Raw genomic sequence first — 18037 nt, forward strand, 5'->3', positions numbered from 1 at the left:
ATGAAGGCAATGCGGAGACACTGCGTGCCGAAGGGCGAGAGCTCCCTTTCGGGCGACCAAGCCGTGGCGAGCATCGCCTGCGGCGGCGCCTGTCCGCGCCGGGCGGGGCCGGGCGGGGAGGAGGGGGCTGTCCCGCCGGCGGCCCCGCGCGCCGGCAGGGGGCGCCAAAGAGAGACCACAACAAACGCCCTGCCGGGGACGGAGGCGCTGATTGGTGGCGGCGGCTGCCCGCAGCGAGGAGCGGCGCCCGGCGATTGGTCCGCAGGTGCCGCTCGGAGGGAGGGGAGGGAGAGGCGGAGGGTATATATAGAGGGAGCGGAGCCGGCGGAGCCCGATCAGTAGGGGAGCGTTGGTTGGTCTTTGCCGGTGTCCGGGCGTGGGCGGCCGGGGACAAGCGTACCTCAGCCTGTAGCGATAGCTGCCATTCCGTGGCGGCGGCGGCAGCAGCAGAAGCAGCCGCTGCGGGTGTCCGTGGCGGCGGCGGCGGCGCTGGCTGGCCCCAGCCATGCTGTGCTATGTGACCAGGCCGGACGCGGTGGTGATGGAGGTGGAGGTAGAGGCGAAAGCCAACGGCGAGGACTGCCTCAACCAGGTGAGGGGCCGCCCTGCTCCCGCCGCCCTTCGGCCCCCGCCGCCTTCCAGGGGCGCCAGAGCTCGCTGTGGTGGGGAACGGGGACCGCTGGGCAGCGCAAGACCGTTGGTGCCTGACAGGCGCGCACGAGAGCCGGCGGGCGCGCGTCACCCCCTGCCTTGGCGAGGGGCTTTTGGGGGGGGCGGGGGGGAGGGGGGGTTGCGCGAGCAGCACGGCCTGGGCGTCTCGCGGCGCCCCCGCGGCGCGCGCTCCGGCCCTTGAGGGCGGCGGTGGCGGCGCGAACCTGCGCGGGGGCGTCCGCGGCGGCGGGGAAGGATGGCGGGGGGGCGGGGAGACGCCGCAGTTTCCCCGCGTTCCTTGTGGGATTTTATGGGTTGGTTCCCCCCCCCCCTCTTGTTGGATGCAGAGGTTGCTGCGTCCCCCGCCTCCGGGCTCTCCGTCCCTTTTCTCTTTTACTGCGCGTGGTTTGAGGGCAGGCGGGGGAGCCGGGGGAAGGCCTCGGCCTCACCGCTGCAGCTTGTCCCTAGGGTGGGGGCCACGGATGGGAGCCGGCTGGCCGGGCTTCAAACCGCCCGGGCGCTGCCGAGATGATCCCCCTGGCCTTCTGGGGCCGTGCTGGTTGAAGCTGTCCGTCCAGGTGCTTTCGCCGTTCCGTCGCCACTGCCTCGGTGTCGTTGCGGCTGTGGCGGCTGCCGTGAGGATGCTGGAGAGACCCAAACGTTGCAGCCCAGTCTGTTGGTGGCTTCTAAATACAACTTGTGGGTTGTACTTTTTTTCTTGTTTTTGCTTAGAAAGTGCTGTTGGCTGTGATGTTGAATAACAGATAACTCTCCTCTTTTGGAAATCCACTGACCCTCTTAAGTGCGAGGAGGGGGAGGAATTTGACCATAGAAGTCCGTGTGTTTTTCAACTATTCGAGAAATACCCGGCTTATTCATAGCCTTTGTCTATGTGGTCTTTTGTACACAACTTAAAATCCAAGTAATTAAGTAAATTTTTTGTATAAAGGTGCTTATAGCAGGATTTATTTTTTGTGTTTTAAGCAAGCAGTCTGAAACTACTTGAGTCAGGTGATATTTTTCATTGTTATGTTGTGGGCTCGATTGTTATCTTGTAGGCTCATTTTAAAGAACCTTTTTCTTTCAGGTTTGCAGGAGGTTGGGAATTATAGAAGTTGATTATTTTGGACTGCAGTTCACTGGCAGCAAAGGGGAGAATCTGTGGCTGAATTTGAGGAACAGGATCTCCCAGCAGATGGATGGTTTAGCCCCTTATCGATTGAAATTAAGAGTCAAGTTTTTTGTAGAGCCACATCTTATCTTACAAGAACAGACAAGGTAAGGTAAAGATGGTTGTAAGTAGAGCTAATTTATTTTGTTTTCAATTTCTGAACTCACAAAAGTGATTACATGCTGACCTTATTTCTTCCATCTTGTGGTAACCTTAGCTTGACTTTTCTGTGTAGTTTTGAAAACCTCGTGTTATTTAAATGTGTTACTCCTTTTGGGGCCGGGGGGGTATAAAACTAGTAGTATTGTAAGTATTGTGTAGCTAACAGTAAGTAGTGAGTGTAGGTAATTCCATGAGCACTTAGTGCTGGAAGTGGAAGAAACTAAGTTACCAGTAGCAAATTATTTATATGGTATTTGCATGTCCGATAGTAACCCCTGTTCATTGGTGTTACTCTAGGTCATTCTAAACCACTGGTACTGAAAGACAGGAAACAATTCCTCCCACAGTGCAAAAAACTTGCTGAATTCCTTTTTGTCTGGTGTTATGTTACAGTAACTTTCAAATTGCTACAGGCCCTTTGAGGCTACACAAGAAACAGCTGTTTTGCTTCTTCTGTGGCCAGTCCTCTTAACTAAATTGTTATACTGTTATCCAATCCTAAGAATTAGTCTTCTAAGATTAGTAGTGAACATTTGCTTTTGCTCCTTGAGTTCGATTACCACGAGTTGCAACTGAGTTATATTTAAAGAAAGCTGAGCACATATATTTAATGCTGACCTTTCAACGATTTTTTCCTATTAGCTTTAGATAGTACAGTAAATACAAATGGGGCAAATTGAAACAAGCGTCTACATGATGATGCGAAAATATGTTTCACTACTCACCTTAACTTGGTACTTTCAGAATTAAGACCACGGATACAACATGGTTGTTCTGCATAGAATATTTGTCTAAAGATTTTGGTCAGAGGCTGACAGCATGGTTTGGTGTTTGTTTCATAGGAAAAAACGGTCTTGAGCTAGGAGCATGCATATATTGTCTGGGTTTTTTAACTAATGTGCAGAGGAGAGGCTTTCAGCTAGCAGTAGTTTCAGCTCATCAATCTGGTTGAAATTTTCAGAATGTTGTGGAGTTAGACCATAGTTGTCCTATATAATAGCTTTAGTTAGGCCAAATGTTCTAACCAAACTCCAGCAGTTTTGATGCACCTTACTTTGGAAAAAATAAATTCCACTATCCATGGCATATTTTTGGGTTGTTTTGGGGTATTTTCTTTAAATAAACTTGTTGTCTTATTTAAATATTATCAATGAGAATATGTATAAAACCAAATAACGAAGGATTTTTATGTAGAACAAAAGGAGTAACACAGTTTGCTACTTGATGAGGCAGAAGAGATTATCCTGAGCATGCTGGATGTGTCTCCACACACAGACCAAATTGGGGTAAATCTGAGGAAACCTAAAGTTGATATGATTGGCATTTTTCTGCTATCCTTGATGAATGTTTGTTCAACTTCACAAGGTTTTTGCAGACACCTGTGTTCATGCCTCCCACACTGTCGATGCAAGACTTGGCAGGTTGTGCAAGTTAATAGAGAGCTTGAACTAGTGAAACATGCCCCAAGGGCCTAAAAGACAGGTTGTGTAGCTAGGATGTAACAGAGCATGTATATGTACATCAAAGTAGCAAGTACTTTTCCACTATAAAGATGACTTTAAAAGGTTGTAGGTGGGACAAGCTGTCTTATATATGAATTAAGACTGTTCGAAAACTATTATTTTTAACAAACAGTTAATTGTAAAATCAATTGAGGCTGAGTCATCAGAAGAGATATATTAAAATTCTGCTCTGGAAATAACTATTTCTAATTTTGGCGAGCAACAGGCATTGGAACTAGTATTTAATGTCACTCTGCCTTGCAAACAGGAATGCTACTGAGGCTGGGAGTACTGTGTCCAGTTCTGGGCTCCCCAGTTCAAGAAGGACAGGGAACAGCTGGAGAGGTTGCAGCAAAGAGCTATGAAGATGATTAGGGGAGTAGAACATCTCTCATGAAGAAAGGCTGAGGGACTTCAGTCTTTTTTCAGTTTGGAAAAAAGAAGACTGAGGGGGAATGTTATCAACACTTATAAATACTTAAAGGGTGGGTGTCAGGAGGATGGGGACGGGCTCTTTTCAGTGATGCCCAGTGACAGGACAAGGGGTAACGGGCACAAACTTGAACATAGGAAGCTCCATCTAAATATGAGGAGGAACATCTTTACTCTGAGGGTGGCAGAGCACTGGAACAGGCTGCCCAGAGAGGTTGTGGAGACTTTCAAAAACTTGCCTGGATGTGTTCCTGTGCAACCTGCTCTAGGTAACCCTGCTCTGGCAGGGGGGTTGGACTAGATGGTCTACAGAGGTCCTTTTCAACCCTTATTGTTCTGTTAATCTGTGATTCAGTTAAGCTGTTCATCCTGAGTATTTTTAGTGTTTTTGCTAAAAACAAATACAAGTTGTAAAATAGTTTGCAATAGCTGCCTTTTAGTTGTGTATGCCCAGAAGTCTATGTGTAGCAGACCTAGAATTCCATAGTGCCTGTGGTTAATGTATATTTCTGTAGTGTTGGCACTGAGTTTTAGTGATTTTCTTTTTTTCTACTTGGGTTTGCTCGAGGATTTATATATGCACATAACTGGATTCATATTTAGTTTGCATGTAAGCATGTGTGGTATCGAGGAGAAGACAAAAAACTTGTTAAACCTGTCACCTAACTTTAAATCAATAGGTATTGCCTAGAATAGAATTGCAAGGATTAGCTGTACAGTTACAGCTGACACCTTTTTTTCTTATCTTTACTTGTGAAGTCAGTGTGCTTGTTGACAAAGAAATAGTGACAGGTATACTTGGTTTCCTGTAGCAGTTATGTCCACAACTTTCTGGCAGAGCTGTTGCCTTCTGGTCCCTGGTGCGAAGAATGCTGAGGAAGTCTCCCAGTCTCTTACTTGCTGCCTTGAATGCTGTTGTTACATATAAATTAGATGCATGTTAAGACTGCTTTTGAAATCTGGGAAGCTGCAAGTAATTCTAAATTTTGTTGATATCCTTCATCGTGATGATAATAGCAAATGTTGTGACTGAGTTGTTACCAGGTTTTTTTTCTACATACTTTAGAAGCTTTGTCAACCCCAGTTGGGTTTCCTTGCATCAGATTTCCTTGTCTTGCACTTAAATTAAAAACTCAGGTGTATGTTTGTAGCAATTTAATGTTCAGGTTTCTACACGCTGTGTGAAAAGCTGATCTGGCAACTGAACATCAACCTCTGCTTCTGTTACCTTTAATCAGCGTGCAATCCAGTGGAAGATCGCAACCTCATGCATTTTAATCTTCTCATGCAAGGGAGCCTTCTCACTGCTGAGTGCAAAGGCAGAGCAGGCTGTAATTGTACCTTTAACCGCTAGGGCAACCAACCACCTTCACGAAGCGCTTTTGTGAATGGGAGAATTGCATGGAAAAAACCCTTCTTACTACACTGTGTTTCCTTTTACAGGGTTAAAAGTCGTTTATTTCTATTGTTCTTTAGATCTCAATTTCTAATTTTTTATTTGACTGTCCCGTACTGAATTTCACCACAGGATTTTGCAGTTTAGAATTGTTTTCAGTGGAATGAAAGTGCTTCAGTGCAAGAACGCTATTCAGATTTAATCTGCTGCTGTCAACTGGAGTCTTAAAAACAAGTCTGAAATGAGAACAGTGTGCTTGTTTAGAGGAGTTTGGATAACTATGTATTTTTCTGAATGGAAGATCACATTTGCGTGAAAAGGACTGCTATCTTTTTGCTTAAAGATACACGTGATGGTCCAAGATCTAGGTCGTAAACTCCGGTGTATGTCATGTTCGTTTTCACTGTTTTCCGTATTTCTTGATAAGTTAGTAGAAAAAGTAAAAAGTAGGGGGGGGTGTGAGAATGATTTACGAGTGTGTTTTGTGTCGAATTTCATGAAGCATTGAATTCCAGCGAGGAGCTGAGACTCGCAGAAATTATTCTAGTTCACTAATCGGACTTTTCCGGGGACTTTTTGACTCGGGGAGCAGAGGGGCTGGCAGGGATCCCCCCTCCCGGGCGGGAGGAGCCGGGCTGCTGGCGGCGGCGGGTGCGGCCCTGGCGCTGGGGAAGCACCGCCGAGTAACTCCAGGTCGTTGACTGGGAGTAACCTCGACTCAGAGCGAATCGGCGGCTGCGGCGCCGGGGCACGGCCCAGCGGCCCGGAGAGCACAACTCCTGATTGGCCTGAGCCTCTGTCTCGGGGCAGAAAGTTCTCCTGCTCCGGCTAAAAAAGCTTTCTTTGTGAAACGTGTAGCAGAGAAGTCTTGAAACTTGCATCCACCTTAACAATGAGAGTGTTTGCCGAGCGGCACAAGAAGCAAATTCTGCCGAACGGTCGTCCAAGAGGACAATGGTTTTAAGTCTGGCATGATAAAGTCAACATTGCAGTGATTGCTCAAAAGTAGAAATAATTTTGAAGTGAATCATTTTTTGAGCAGTGTAAGATTTACCTAGATGTACTTCAAAATGGGCAAAGTTATTTATCTTATACAATATGACTGAAAATCAAATATTTATATGTAAGCCATGACAACTTAAAATAACATGTCAGATTCTAACAAGCCCCAAGATCTCATGAAGCATTCAAAAGAGGTGTGTTTTGCCAGCCTTGAGATAGGTAATTATTGTTTTGGAGGCTGTTGAAAGTTTTGTGCAATATTTGCCAGTATTTGAATTATATTTTCAAAGTACATTGCTTTTGCAGTGTTATCCAGTTGTATTGATGAACTAGTACAAATTAAAAACAGGCTTGTAAAAAATTTTGAGCAGTTAGATACATGTAGTAGGTAGAAAATCAGAAAAACAGTCTATTCTTCTGTAGCATTGGCTAGCCAGTGCAGCAGTGTAATTAATGGTATTTGCTACGATGCAATAAAACAGTCTGCTGTAACAGACACCAGGGTGAGTTTAATGGATCTGCTTGTCTAAATTGGAGTTGAATTGCAGTTAGTAACCTTCCACCCACTCTGCTGAGAGCAAATAAGAACAAAGATACTGAGGAACATAATTGTAACTGCATGGTGTTGCTTTTTCATATGGAGTGGCCTTATATGTGCTTTTAAAAACAGAATTCCATTATAGAGATGTCTATCAATATATTTTTATGGGGGAAGTATACTTTTTAATTTTGATTCCTTTAGACTACATAGAGTTGTAAATTTACTTCACAGTTGGAAAGAGCCTTACCCTGTGGTAAGGAGTGTCATAACCCAAAGAGAACAGACAGTTCCTTGGGATGCATGCTAAGATTCTTGCCAGTAGTTTGGCAAGAGAATGGGTTCTTCTGGCTACATTTCTAGTTTAGAAAACATTAGTTGTATACAGATACTCTTATTGGTAAAAGATTGTGGTTTGTCACTTCTTCCACTGACAGCTAAGTTTAGAGCTTAAAATTTTTAATATAGTCTTTAGATTTCTATTTGCCCTGTTATCGTTTCCTTGATTAAAAAAAAAGTAGCAGAAACAAAGTTTTTGGTGCAGAAAATGTAATACATATAATTGTCTTTTGTGAGTTAAGAAAGAGAAATTAATCTTGTATTACATCTACTCTACACTTTGCATAACACTTTATTTTGTGGGGTTGTTATTGCCAGCTCAGTTGTATGAACACTAACTAGGTGATTTGCCTCCTGTAGAAATTTCATTGTAGTGAAGTATTGACATCCGTTTCTGGTAGTGGTGTTCAGTATAATCAGCCTGCATAAATTGCTTCACAGGGAGGCAAAAAGCAATTGATGTGATATCTAGGTTTGTGACTTTGGTAGCTGTAGTTTTTTGAAAAATGGGCCATCTGCTGAAATCTCCTTGCAACCTCCCCTTTCTACAGCGTTTGTATCAAATTATTTATGTGCAACTGAAAAACATTAATCACACTGTACGTTTGATTTTACTGAGTGCTTTAATATGCATATAGAACTTAAATTGTGTGAAGAGCACTGCGCCAAAAGTAAGGATACCAAATGAATATGAAGTCACCAGTGTAACTAGTGCTTGAGGAAAGCATGTGATCATGTTCTAATTCTAAAACTCTTTTTTTTTTTTCTTCCTTTGGAAAGGAAGAAACTCTGCCTGGGCAATGACTAATGAAGTATAGCCTTGGCAAACATGATGCTTTGTCCTCTAATGAGTATTACTATGTACTGTTTTGAACTACCAAACTGAAAGGAAATGTTCTGTGATTGAATATACAGGAATATCTAGTTAGCATGGGGGGGGGGGGTTGGGGTGGGATTAATGCTGGTTTAGGTTATATAGACTGTCTCTTGTATTAATGCTGTAAACTTCAGGCTACAAGTGCAATGAAAACTTCTATTTGTTCTTAAAGCTGCCATTAGTTGTTCAATGTCTCAACGTGTTCAGCAGGTGTTAAGATGACTAGGAACCACACTGGTTGGTAAAGTTCTGAGTTGTGAAGGATTGTTTTCTACGAAGATTTAAAGATGAAATGAAAATTTGGCTAGAGTAGTGAAAGCTGCAGAATGTGCTACCTTTTGTCTGACTTGAGTTACTTGTCAAATTAGAACAGGTAATATTAATGTATAATGTATAACTGAAGTGGTGAAGGATGCAGAAACAAAAATGATTAGTTTCTTATGGTAGTCAGATAAAGACATTCTACCAGTAATGTTGGAAATGCAACCTTTAGAGGACTTCAGTTATAAACATTCAGTTTTCATTTTTAAAACAACTTAATGTTTTAAAACTTGCTAGGAAAAATTCCATTGAGTATAAAATACTAACACTGAAATAAGTCCTTGAAAAACTCAGTACTGTTTTGTTGTACAACCTGAGTATCTTTAGAGGTGGAAAAAGCTTTAACAGTTGGGGTTTTTTTGTATCCAGAGTTTCCTAGAGAGAGAAGGGACAGTGGATTGAGTACTATTAAGCGATTAGGTCACAATCTAATTTACAAAAACTGCCAGAAGTACTTTCTGATAACTAATAGAATCTGTAATATGACCAGGTTTTCTATAGACAATCTGTAGTCCTTTAGACTTAGCAGAATTAGATAAGAAACTGCCTCAAGGTTCCCAGTGCTTTAGTTTTGCTTGTCTGTATTCAGCAATAAAAGCATGTTCTTTTGCCTTTCTGTTTCAGGATCAAAAGATATTTTTTTTATTTTTGTGTAAAAAAAAAAAAAATAAAAATCTGCTTTTATAATCAGATTCTGGCTGGTATCATGTTTTGAACCTTGAAGGAGGATGATTTTGCAGTAGATATATTAATATATAACTTTGGAGAAGTGCCATGTTAGACTGGACGGACTAATGCAAATCTGCACTAATCAGAATCACTTCTTCAGATGCATAAAGTGGTTGCAGCCCTCACTGTCTTTCAATTTCTACATGCTTTTCCTTCGTCAAACACACTTAAATACTCAAATTCTAAAAAAAGTGAATTTACTACTTGAACTTTGGTTCAGAGCAGCTGTTGTACCCAATATGAAGTCATTCACTGTCATTCAAAAACTAATTTCACTGGCAGGCCCTGTGGGCTTAGGCCATCAATGGCATTTTTAGGTGCAGACCAATGACTTTGTAAGATGTCACAGAATGATAGGGGTTGGAAGGGACCTCTGGAGATCATCTAGTTCAGCACCCCTCCACCCCCCACCAAAGCAGGTTCATCTAGAGCAGACTGGACAGGGAAGCATCCAGGTGAGTTTTGAATGTCTCCAGAGATGGAGACTCCACTACTTCTTTGCACAGCCTGTTGCAGTGCTCTGCCACCCTCAAAGTAAAGAAGTTCCTCCTCATGTTGAGATGAAACATCTTATGTTCAAGTTTGTGCCTGTTTACCCCTTGTCACTGGGCACCCCTGAAAAGAGCCTGGTCCCATCCTTCTGACACCCAGCCTTTAAGTATTTATAAGCATTGATAAGACTCCCCCTCAGTTGTCTTTCTTCCAGACTGAAAAGACCCGAGTCCCTCCTGTTTGTCTGTTTTCTCTGACTCAACAAAATAGCTTACCATAGTGTAAGCCAGGACATGAACTTGCATAGCTTTAGTTACTTCGCAGTAACTGTCCCATATATGTGCCATACCTTTGTCCTCTTTATCAAAAAAATGCAAAGTAGCTGAGTCTGTGAGATCTTTTCCCTTATGTGATATGAGCCAGTGTCAGGAGGTTACTGCATATTAGCTGATGTGATGTCATTTCACATTGTACTTCAAACTCATTTCTTTACCTATGCCATTACTGGCTTTTTAGTACAGTTGTTTCTGTAATGCATCTGTATTTGTAGGAGCAATCTTTTGTTTTTCGGCTCCCCTCTTAAGGTCAATAAGGTCTCCCCAGCAAGGGGAGAAGACTGACTTTTCTCTGTGCAGTCGATGCTGTTGTATGCATAAAATAAATTGAAGGTACAAGCATTTAGATGTGGTAGTTGTAAACACGTGTCAGCTAATAAGGATAAAATTGTCAGATATTTCATTGAAATACTGTATGTGTAATTAGTACATAGTTCTAATGACTGGAAAACCTGTTCAAGTATTAACAGAGGACCAAAAGTGCATGAGAAGCCATTTATTTTATGAAATATTGATTGGAATTAGGAAAATGACTACTATTTCAATTTTTTGGCCATAGTTTTAGTAATTCATCAAATGCTTTGTCTGGATTTGTGGCCTGACCCCCAAAAGGATTATGTACAACCAGTGCATTTTAAAAGCCACAGATACACCTTTCTGTGGCCTAAGCCTAAGGAGTTATGAATTAGCAAGGTAGAAGGGGATTGGAGCAGAGGTTTGGGACTTGGTCCAAAAAAAAAAAAAAGCCTAAACAAGGCATAACCTGCTAACAGTGGAGACAACTGTACTGTCTGAAGTTTGAGTCCTCTTGCCACCTAAACTTGTGTCCTGCGGAGAGTGGGGATATTAGCTTCCACCAGATGCCTCACCTCCCGGCCCCTGCTAGAACTGCTGAAGTGTAGATTGGTGTCTAGACATCAGAGTGATGCAATTAAGCAATTGTCACAACTGCAGTGAAACTAGCATGCCTCAAACTGCTTGCAGAGGGGGAGGTGTTGGAGCTGTGACTTTCTGCAGTAAGTGCACTGCAGGTTAGTTTATGGGCTAATTTAATACCTATTTTTTCCTAATTGCAGAAGTTCTGCATGTGGGACATCTTTTGGACCACTGTTTTCTTAGGTGCAGCATTTACTTACCATAATAGAGCTAAGAATGTATACAGATTTTGCAAGTTAAGCAATTGCTCATAGCGCTGAAGAAGGAGTCCTGTTTGCCTTGTTGTACGTGGAATTGTAGAGTGCTACAACAGGATATACATAAGATACTGTCCAAAATTCCCGTTGAAAGGAAAGCCAATCACTCACTAGCATCTTCAATATAGCTTTTTAAGAAAAAGTAGATTATACTTAATTTTAGAAAAGTAAAACGTAAATGTCCTGTTACTGTGGAAGCGAAGACATATCCCTGTGGGTGTTAGGCTTCATTTATTGAAAGATATTTTTTTTTCAGTGGTACATAATACTTCTGCATCTGGTTTCCATAAATATATTGGGTTCTAGAAATAAATGGTAAGAAATCTACATTGTCTTCCCTGAGGGGAGATAAGGATGAATTTATAGAAGTTAAAGGCAGACTATAGGGGAAATTAGTAGGCTGCTGTTAATGTTGGTGGAAATTTTTATTTGATTAACTGACCTATTAGATAAGAGCAGCTTTGTGAATTTCCCAGCTAGGTGTCAAACCTGCCTCGATCCCAAGTGCAAAAGTTGGTCTGACAAATATGCTTATGCAGTAGATGTTTCTGTATTTTATTCCACAACAGCTTTTCAGATGTTTCAAGTTATTCTATTAATCGTGTCACTGGCAAAAGTACCATCTTCCCTTTGACTGTGGTGGCAGAGGCATTTCAGCTGTGTAGGGAAAGTGTGGCTTCTTCTGTTGCATGATAGATGTATATATGCTGTTTTGGGCTGGTTTTCACAATTTGTTTTTCTGAAATGGAGAATAATTTGTGAATGGCAACCGAAGAAATATAAGCATAGGAAACTAATCCATATATATTTGATTAGTATTTTACCCACTAAATTGAAATTACGAAGTGGCCTTAGGAGTTAAAGCAGTTCTTATTCTTAAGAACATGATATTAAAGTGCTTGTTTCTTTTAATAGTGCTTTTAGATACTATTTTGAGTTGTAGCCTCATCTTTAAGAGTAAGTGAATAATAAGACAGAGGCCCTTTTCTTTCCATTGTGCCAGACTTTCTTTACTTGGTACATTTATTGCAAATTCTTCATCATGAAAGTAATGGTTACCAAACATATCTGAGATGTTATTTGATATGTACCTTGATTACAAACATCTTGTGTAAGCAAACATTTCTGATTCCATTGCAGGCATATGTTCTTCTTGCATATAAAAGAAGATCTTCTTGCTGGTAATCTTCAGTGTTCTTCAGAGCATGCCATTGAACTTAGTGCATTGCTGGCACAGATGAAGTTTGGAGATTATAACCAGAACACTGCTAAGTACAATTATGAAGAGTTGTGTGCAAAAGAGCTCACCACTACCATTTTGGAGAGGTAAAAAGAGCACAATGATATATAACCTCCTTTTTGGAGACCAAAACCATAAGATTTTGCAGTGCCCTTAATAGCTGATGCTATAGTGTCTTTTATTGTTAACAAAATAATAATTTAGATAGTTTTGGAGATCAAAGTACAACCTGAACGTTTAACCAATATTCTGATTTCAGTTAATTTTTAAGCTTAGTTATGAGTATATTTTTGCGAAAAGCAAAAGCTGTTAAACTCTAGTACTTGGGGAAATATAGGTATCTAAGTACTTGAAGCAGGGTAATCAAATTGCAAGTATGTCTTAAACCTAGACTTGTGGGGAAAAAAAGTAACAATGATTTATCTGGCTTAGTACCCTTACACTGAGAAGTAAACAGGATTCCAGAAACACCTTCATAGGTCAGTTCCTGAATATCAAGAAACTTTCAGTATGTCATGCTTTCTGTAGATGTTTAAGTTGTGAACTTAGTGGTTTTTCAGGTAAATACGTTGCAGGGCGTTGTTAGTTGGAAAGCCTTGATTAAATGTAACTTTTTAATTTCAAAGCAAATGTACAGTATTGTCTCCTGAACATTATCAGGATGTTTCAGCAATTCTCAGTTTTTTCCAGTTCATGATTACTGGAAATCTATAGCTAGATAAAGCAGGTCAGGAGCATTTAATAATCTGTTTAACTAGGTCATCTAAAAACCCATGTTAAAACAAGCTGCTGACAGTAACAGCACATACTTGAGTTGTTTCACTTATCCTTAATCTTTTTCTCAACAGCATTATTGCAAAGCATAAGGAGCTAGAAGGTCTAAGTCAAGCTTCTGCTGAATACCAGGTTCTACAGATTGTTACCACTTTGGAGAACTATGGGGTAGAGTGGCACTCAGTGAGAGATAGTGAAGGGCAAAAACTCCTCATTGGTGTTGGACCTGAAGGTATATCCATTTGTAAAGATGACCTCAGTCCTATCAACAGGTATGTGTTTTGTGGAACCATTTTCATCTTCCATTTTTCAGAAGTACTGAGAATGCTTCTAGGTTTTACATAAATATACAAAATTGCTCTCTGAATTACTAAAAGGAGCTATTGGAATGTAGGATCTGAGGGCACTACCTCTTTATAATCAAGACGACATCTGGCCTTATAACTCTTGTATGTACTTTTTATATGTATTTTTGAGATGGCATCTTCAATCTAGCATTATAGACAACAGTTGGAGATCATTGTAGCACTTGATAATAGTGCACCATAGTAGTTTGTGGAAAATGCCCTTATCCTTAAAAGCTAAATAACCTTTCTTTTCTTATATTTGTTTATAGGATTGCTTATCCTGTTGTTCAGATGGCAACTCAGTCTGGGAAGAATGTATATCTGACTGTTACCAAGGAGTCTGGTAATAGTGTAGTTCTCTTGTTTAAGATGATCAGTACAAGAGCAGCAAGTGGACTCTACAGAGCAATTACAGAGACACATGCATTTTACAGGTCAGTATTGCCACTAGAGTCAACTGCTGCTGCTCCTCTCCACAGTATTTAAGGGCTTAAGCAACCAGCAGTCTGACTGCACTTCAGAAATTCTCTGCAAAATTTCGTTGTCTTTCCAGCCTCTACTTTCCTCTTAAGTCCAGAAGCTGAACAGGTTTTTACTGCTTTCCATTTTGTGGGGTGGGAGTACAAGGCAAGTAAGCAAAATTTCTCAGTGTACCACTCTGAATGGTACTTCAGAATATAAATGAACTGTGTTCTTTGATACTTCATAAACAGTACATACATTTTTGTCTCTGTGTAAAAGGAAGGATGAGAAAGCAAAGGATAAGAAAGATCCTGTCTTTCAGAATCTGTAGTGTAGCTCATAGACACACATACTCTTTGTTTCTCCTTTATGTGGCTCCTCCAGTTGCTAGAAGCTATCTGCATGCCACCTTCTGATTTTGTTTCATGTCAGGAGATATCGATTGCCTTTACCATTTTATTCTTTGAGGTTGGGGTGCTTGTACTCCCTTGTTGATGGCTGATTTTTTTTTTTTAAATCCCTTTCATTGCTACTATGAGGTCCAACACTGATCAGTAGAACTAACTGTCAAAGACAGTGGTGATTTCTCTAAATTAACTATCACATATCAGTTTGAATTACTTTGTAAGAGAAGAATTGGACTTAAAGCAGAGGCAAGTGCATAAACCAGGCAAAGACCTGTCCAGCTTCTCAAATTGGGTCATCTTAATACAGTTACAGGCAACTAACATCGACTAGCTACCTTTCTAACCACTGCAGCTCATCAGCAGCTAACCACTGCTTATTTTGTGAGCCTGATGTTAAGCATGTCTTGTTCTGCTCTGTCATTATATGCCCTTGCACTGCTGTTTTGCACTCTTCATACTTATTTACAGGCAATTAAAGCATTATATAACCTCATAGTCAGTCTTTTTGATCTTTGTCTATGCTTGTAACTTCTGCTGTCCTTCATAGTTTCTGATTTTAATTTAAGCAGAATTTTAGCTAGGCAATAGCATTTGGCCACAAGCTTTAGATCTTGGACCTTAGGCCCAAGGGAGGCTGGTGACAAGTATGGTTAGGGGAACTGAAATACTCAGGGGCAGATATAAATGTCTTAATTTCTCTACGCTAAAAATTTTTGAGAGCCTGTCTAAAGAAAGAGGTGTTATGCTGAAGATTATTAATTGGAATTCTCTGGTGCAGTGTTTGGATATTACCATGTAAAGAGGTGTTGCCAAGCATTGTCTGTCTATATTGGTATAATGCCTTAAGTCCTTTCCATAGGTTAACTCCATTTTACCAGACACCTCAGATTTTTGAAGATGTAAAATAACTGTTGCTTTCCCATTTTGCACTTTTCAAAGTAGAGTTGTCATGCAGACAACACTCGAAGTGCTTAAATGTTACCTCAGACTGCTTTTTTTTTGCTTTAATTTCAGTGCTGTTACTTCATCTTTGGGAACAAGTTATTGTAGGGTTAAGTTTATTAGTATTAACTAACCAAATTTGCATTTGTCCTGTTGTTTTATAGGTGTGACACTGTCACCAGTGCTGTCATGATGCAGTATAGTCGAGATTTAAAGGGCCACCTAGCATCTCTATTCCTGAATGAAAACATTAATCTTGGTAAAAAATATGTCTTTGACATCAAAAGAACATCAAAAGAAGTTTATGATCATGCAAGGCGAGCTCTGTATAATGCTGGCATTGTGGATCTTGTTTCAAGAAGTGACCAAACCCCACCAAGTTCCCCCCTTAAGTCTTCGGAAAGTAGCATGAACTGTGACAATTGTGAGGGTCTTAGCTGCCAACAAACAAAAGCTCTGCAAGAGAAGCTGCGGAAGCTAAAGGAGTCCATGCTTTGTATGGTGTGTTGTGAAGAAGAAATAAATTCAACCTTTTGTCCCTGTGGCCACACAGTATGCTGCAAGACCTGTGCTGCCCAATTACAGGTAATTGCAATGCCATTAAGATATGAGTTACCAAATATGTGGAAGTTTTGGTTTTCTGTGTACTTAACAGTTGTGGATTAATATGTTTATGTTGATATTCTAGTGAAACTTATTTTTAAATTTGTGTTTGTGGTAAACTAATTCCAAAGAACATTCCGTTTAGATAATGTGTTTGATAGATAGGTTTTAGCTGTGCTAACTTAACTTGCGGTGAGGGTCAGAATTGGCTGCATGTTTCTCATGATACCCTGTTTTAAATATAGATACTATGGAAAAGTGCTCTGTTACTGTGTACATGGAGGGAAGTCTCCAGTAAGTGTAGAGGCTCTCAAAATACAAAGTAAAATAATTTCCTAATGTTTTTTTCTTTCCAGTCGTGTCCTGTTTGCAGATCCCGTGTAGAGCATGTCCAGCATGTGTATTTGCCAACCCACACCAGTCTTCTCAATCTGACTGTGATATGATCTACGCATACACTTTAAACCCATCATGTACTTTTTAAACTGCACTAATATGAGATGCAACCATTGATTGTGAAGAAGGCAATCACTCTGGCACCTATCAGTGATCAAAAGCAAAAATACTGCATTTTTGAACATAAATATTCTTTGTTCAGCATGTCCAAAATGGTTTGGGACATCTTTTGAGAGCAGAAGTGTAATCAATTCATGTTACTTCAAAGGAGAATGATGTGTAAGTTTGTAGCATGGTGGTGTTGCCAAAAAGCTAAGTTACCCTGGAGAAATGTGGTGTACACATATTGATAGACCCAGCGAGAGCATTGCAGGCTCTTGTTTTACATTCTCTACATCCTTTTTAGTACAGTCACTCCATTTATTTTAATAGTAAGACTAGCTTTTTACAAATATCAGTTTAGTATGGCTCATAGTTTCTGCTTTTAGTAAACTGCGCTAAAGGGGAGGGAACTCTTTTAAAAAAAAATTGGTTATTAAACTAAAGTTACAAGGCTTCATCAAGCAGCTGTGTTTAATTCAGAATTCTTGTAAATGGGAAACAATTCTGAGAGAATAGCTTTGGAAGGGTAGGACAAGTTTGTTAATCTCTTAACTGTTGAGGGTGGGTCAGGAAAGTCTTCTGGTTGGCGATGTCCTGTGGAAGCATCGTTATGGGGCTTCATTCACAGCTCTCAGCGGGCAAGGTACTCCCAGGTTTCCCACATCCAGCTTGGCTGGTGGTCTTGGGAGCTGCAGTCAGCTGCCCTGTAAGTTGGCTTTATTTTTGGAGGCTGATTTTAAACTACTAAACATGTACTGTTAATTTCTAAAATAAGGGTTGTGTATAATTTTAAATGCTTTTTTCAGTTAACATCTTTAGTGGGTAGGTCATTTCCTGCTAAAATGTTTTTAATCTCCACCCCCCTACTTGGGCATTTGGGGCTCTGGTTTCCTAGTGTATTCTCCAGGGTACAGAGGGAACTGGGGACCATGTTTGGGTGCAATACTGGCTTAAAGCTAGAAAAGTACACTGTCACTTTACTGAAATTTTCTGACTATACTTTTCATATTGCCTTAATGTAGCAGTAATGTGTGTTTATGCATCTGTTTCTTTGCACAGACATTTTGTCAAAATATTAAAACTCTACTTTTTTATGACACATTAGCATATAAACCTTATTCTAAGAGGGTATTTATTTTTTCACTTTGTAAAGAAAATTTTGTTTTCTCATGAAGGCAAGAGCTTTGTCCTATATCGTAGGCAACTTCTGTCTTTTTATATTCAGATTAATAAAGGACTTTAAAAATCTACTTTGTGTTATTGGTAAGACTTACTTTGTTCTGAAATTCATCTGAGGCATTACTGAACTGAAATGTAGTATGAGGCATTTTCAGTTTTACAGTCTTGAATGTTGTGTCATGTTATAAGAGGGAATGTAGTTTCTTCAGGTGCATGCTACTGTCGAGGGGAGAAAAGTGTACTTTAAAACAGCTGATGTATTCCAACTGTAAAACAGCCTTCAGAATTAAATTTGTGAAGAACTTTCCTACAGTAAATTGCCCCAAATACATGGGGTATATTCCAGTGAGAGGAGAGAAATGAAAAAAAAATGGAGCTTGAGAGGGGAGAGTTGGAGTTTCAGCAGTCCTGTCTATGAAAGATAGTAATTACAGGTGTGTTGGTG

General features: G+C 40.6%; 1 protein-coding gene across 2 annotated transcripts; it reads left to right on the top strand.

Annotated features, from left to right (window-relative positions):
- The first annotated feature begins 302 nt into the window (after nt 1-302).
- On the top strand, nt 303-17663 carry MYLIP (myosin regulatory light chain interacting protein). 2 transcript variants are annotated; one of them, XM_074575858.1, is made up of 7 exons: nt 303-592; nt 1739-1929; nt 12281-12466; nt 13229-13426; nt 13771-13935; nt 15477-15897; nt 16272-17663. In XM_074575858.1, exons 1-7 carry the CDS (start codon nt 506-508, stop codon nt 16359-16361), a joined length of 1338 nt encoding a protein of 445 aa, XP_074431959.1. In that variant the 5' UTR covers nt 303-505; the 3' UTR covers nt 16362-17663. The 2 variants fall into 2 exon arrangements, with proteins under 2 accessions (XP_074431959.1, XP_074431960.1); XM_074575859.1 differs by lacking the exon at nt 303-592 and adding an exon at nt 991-1350.
- Nucleotides 17664-18037: the final 374 nt, after the last annotated feature.

Source organism: Larus michahellis, chromosome 2 (assembly GCF_964199755.1).
Source record: "Larus michahellis chromosome 2, bLarMic1.1, whole genome shotgun sequence".
Taxonomy (NCBI): domain Eukaryota; kingdom Metazoa; phylum Chordata; class Aves; order Charadriiformes; family Laridae; genus Larus; species Larus michahellis.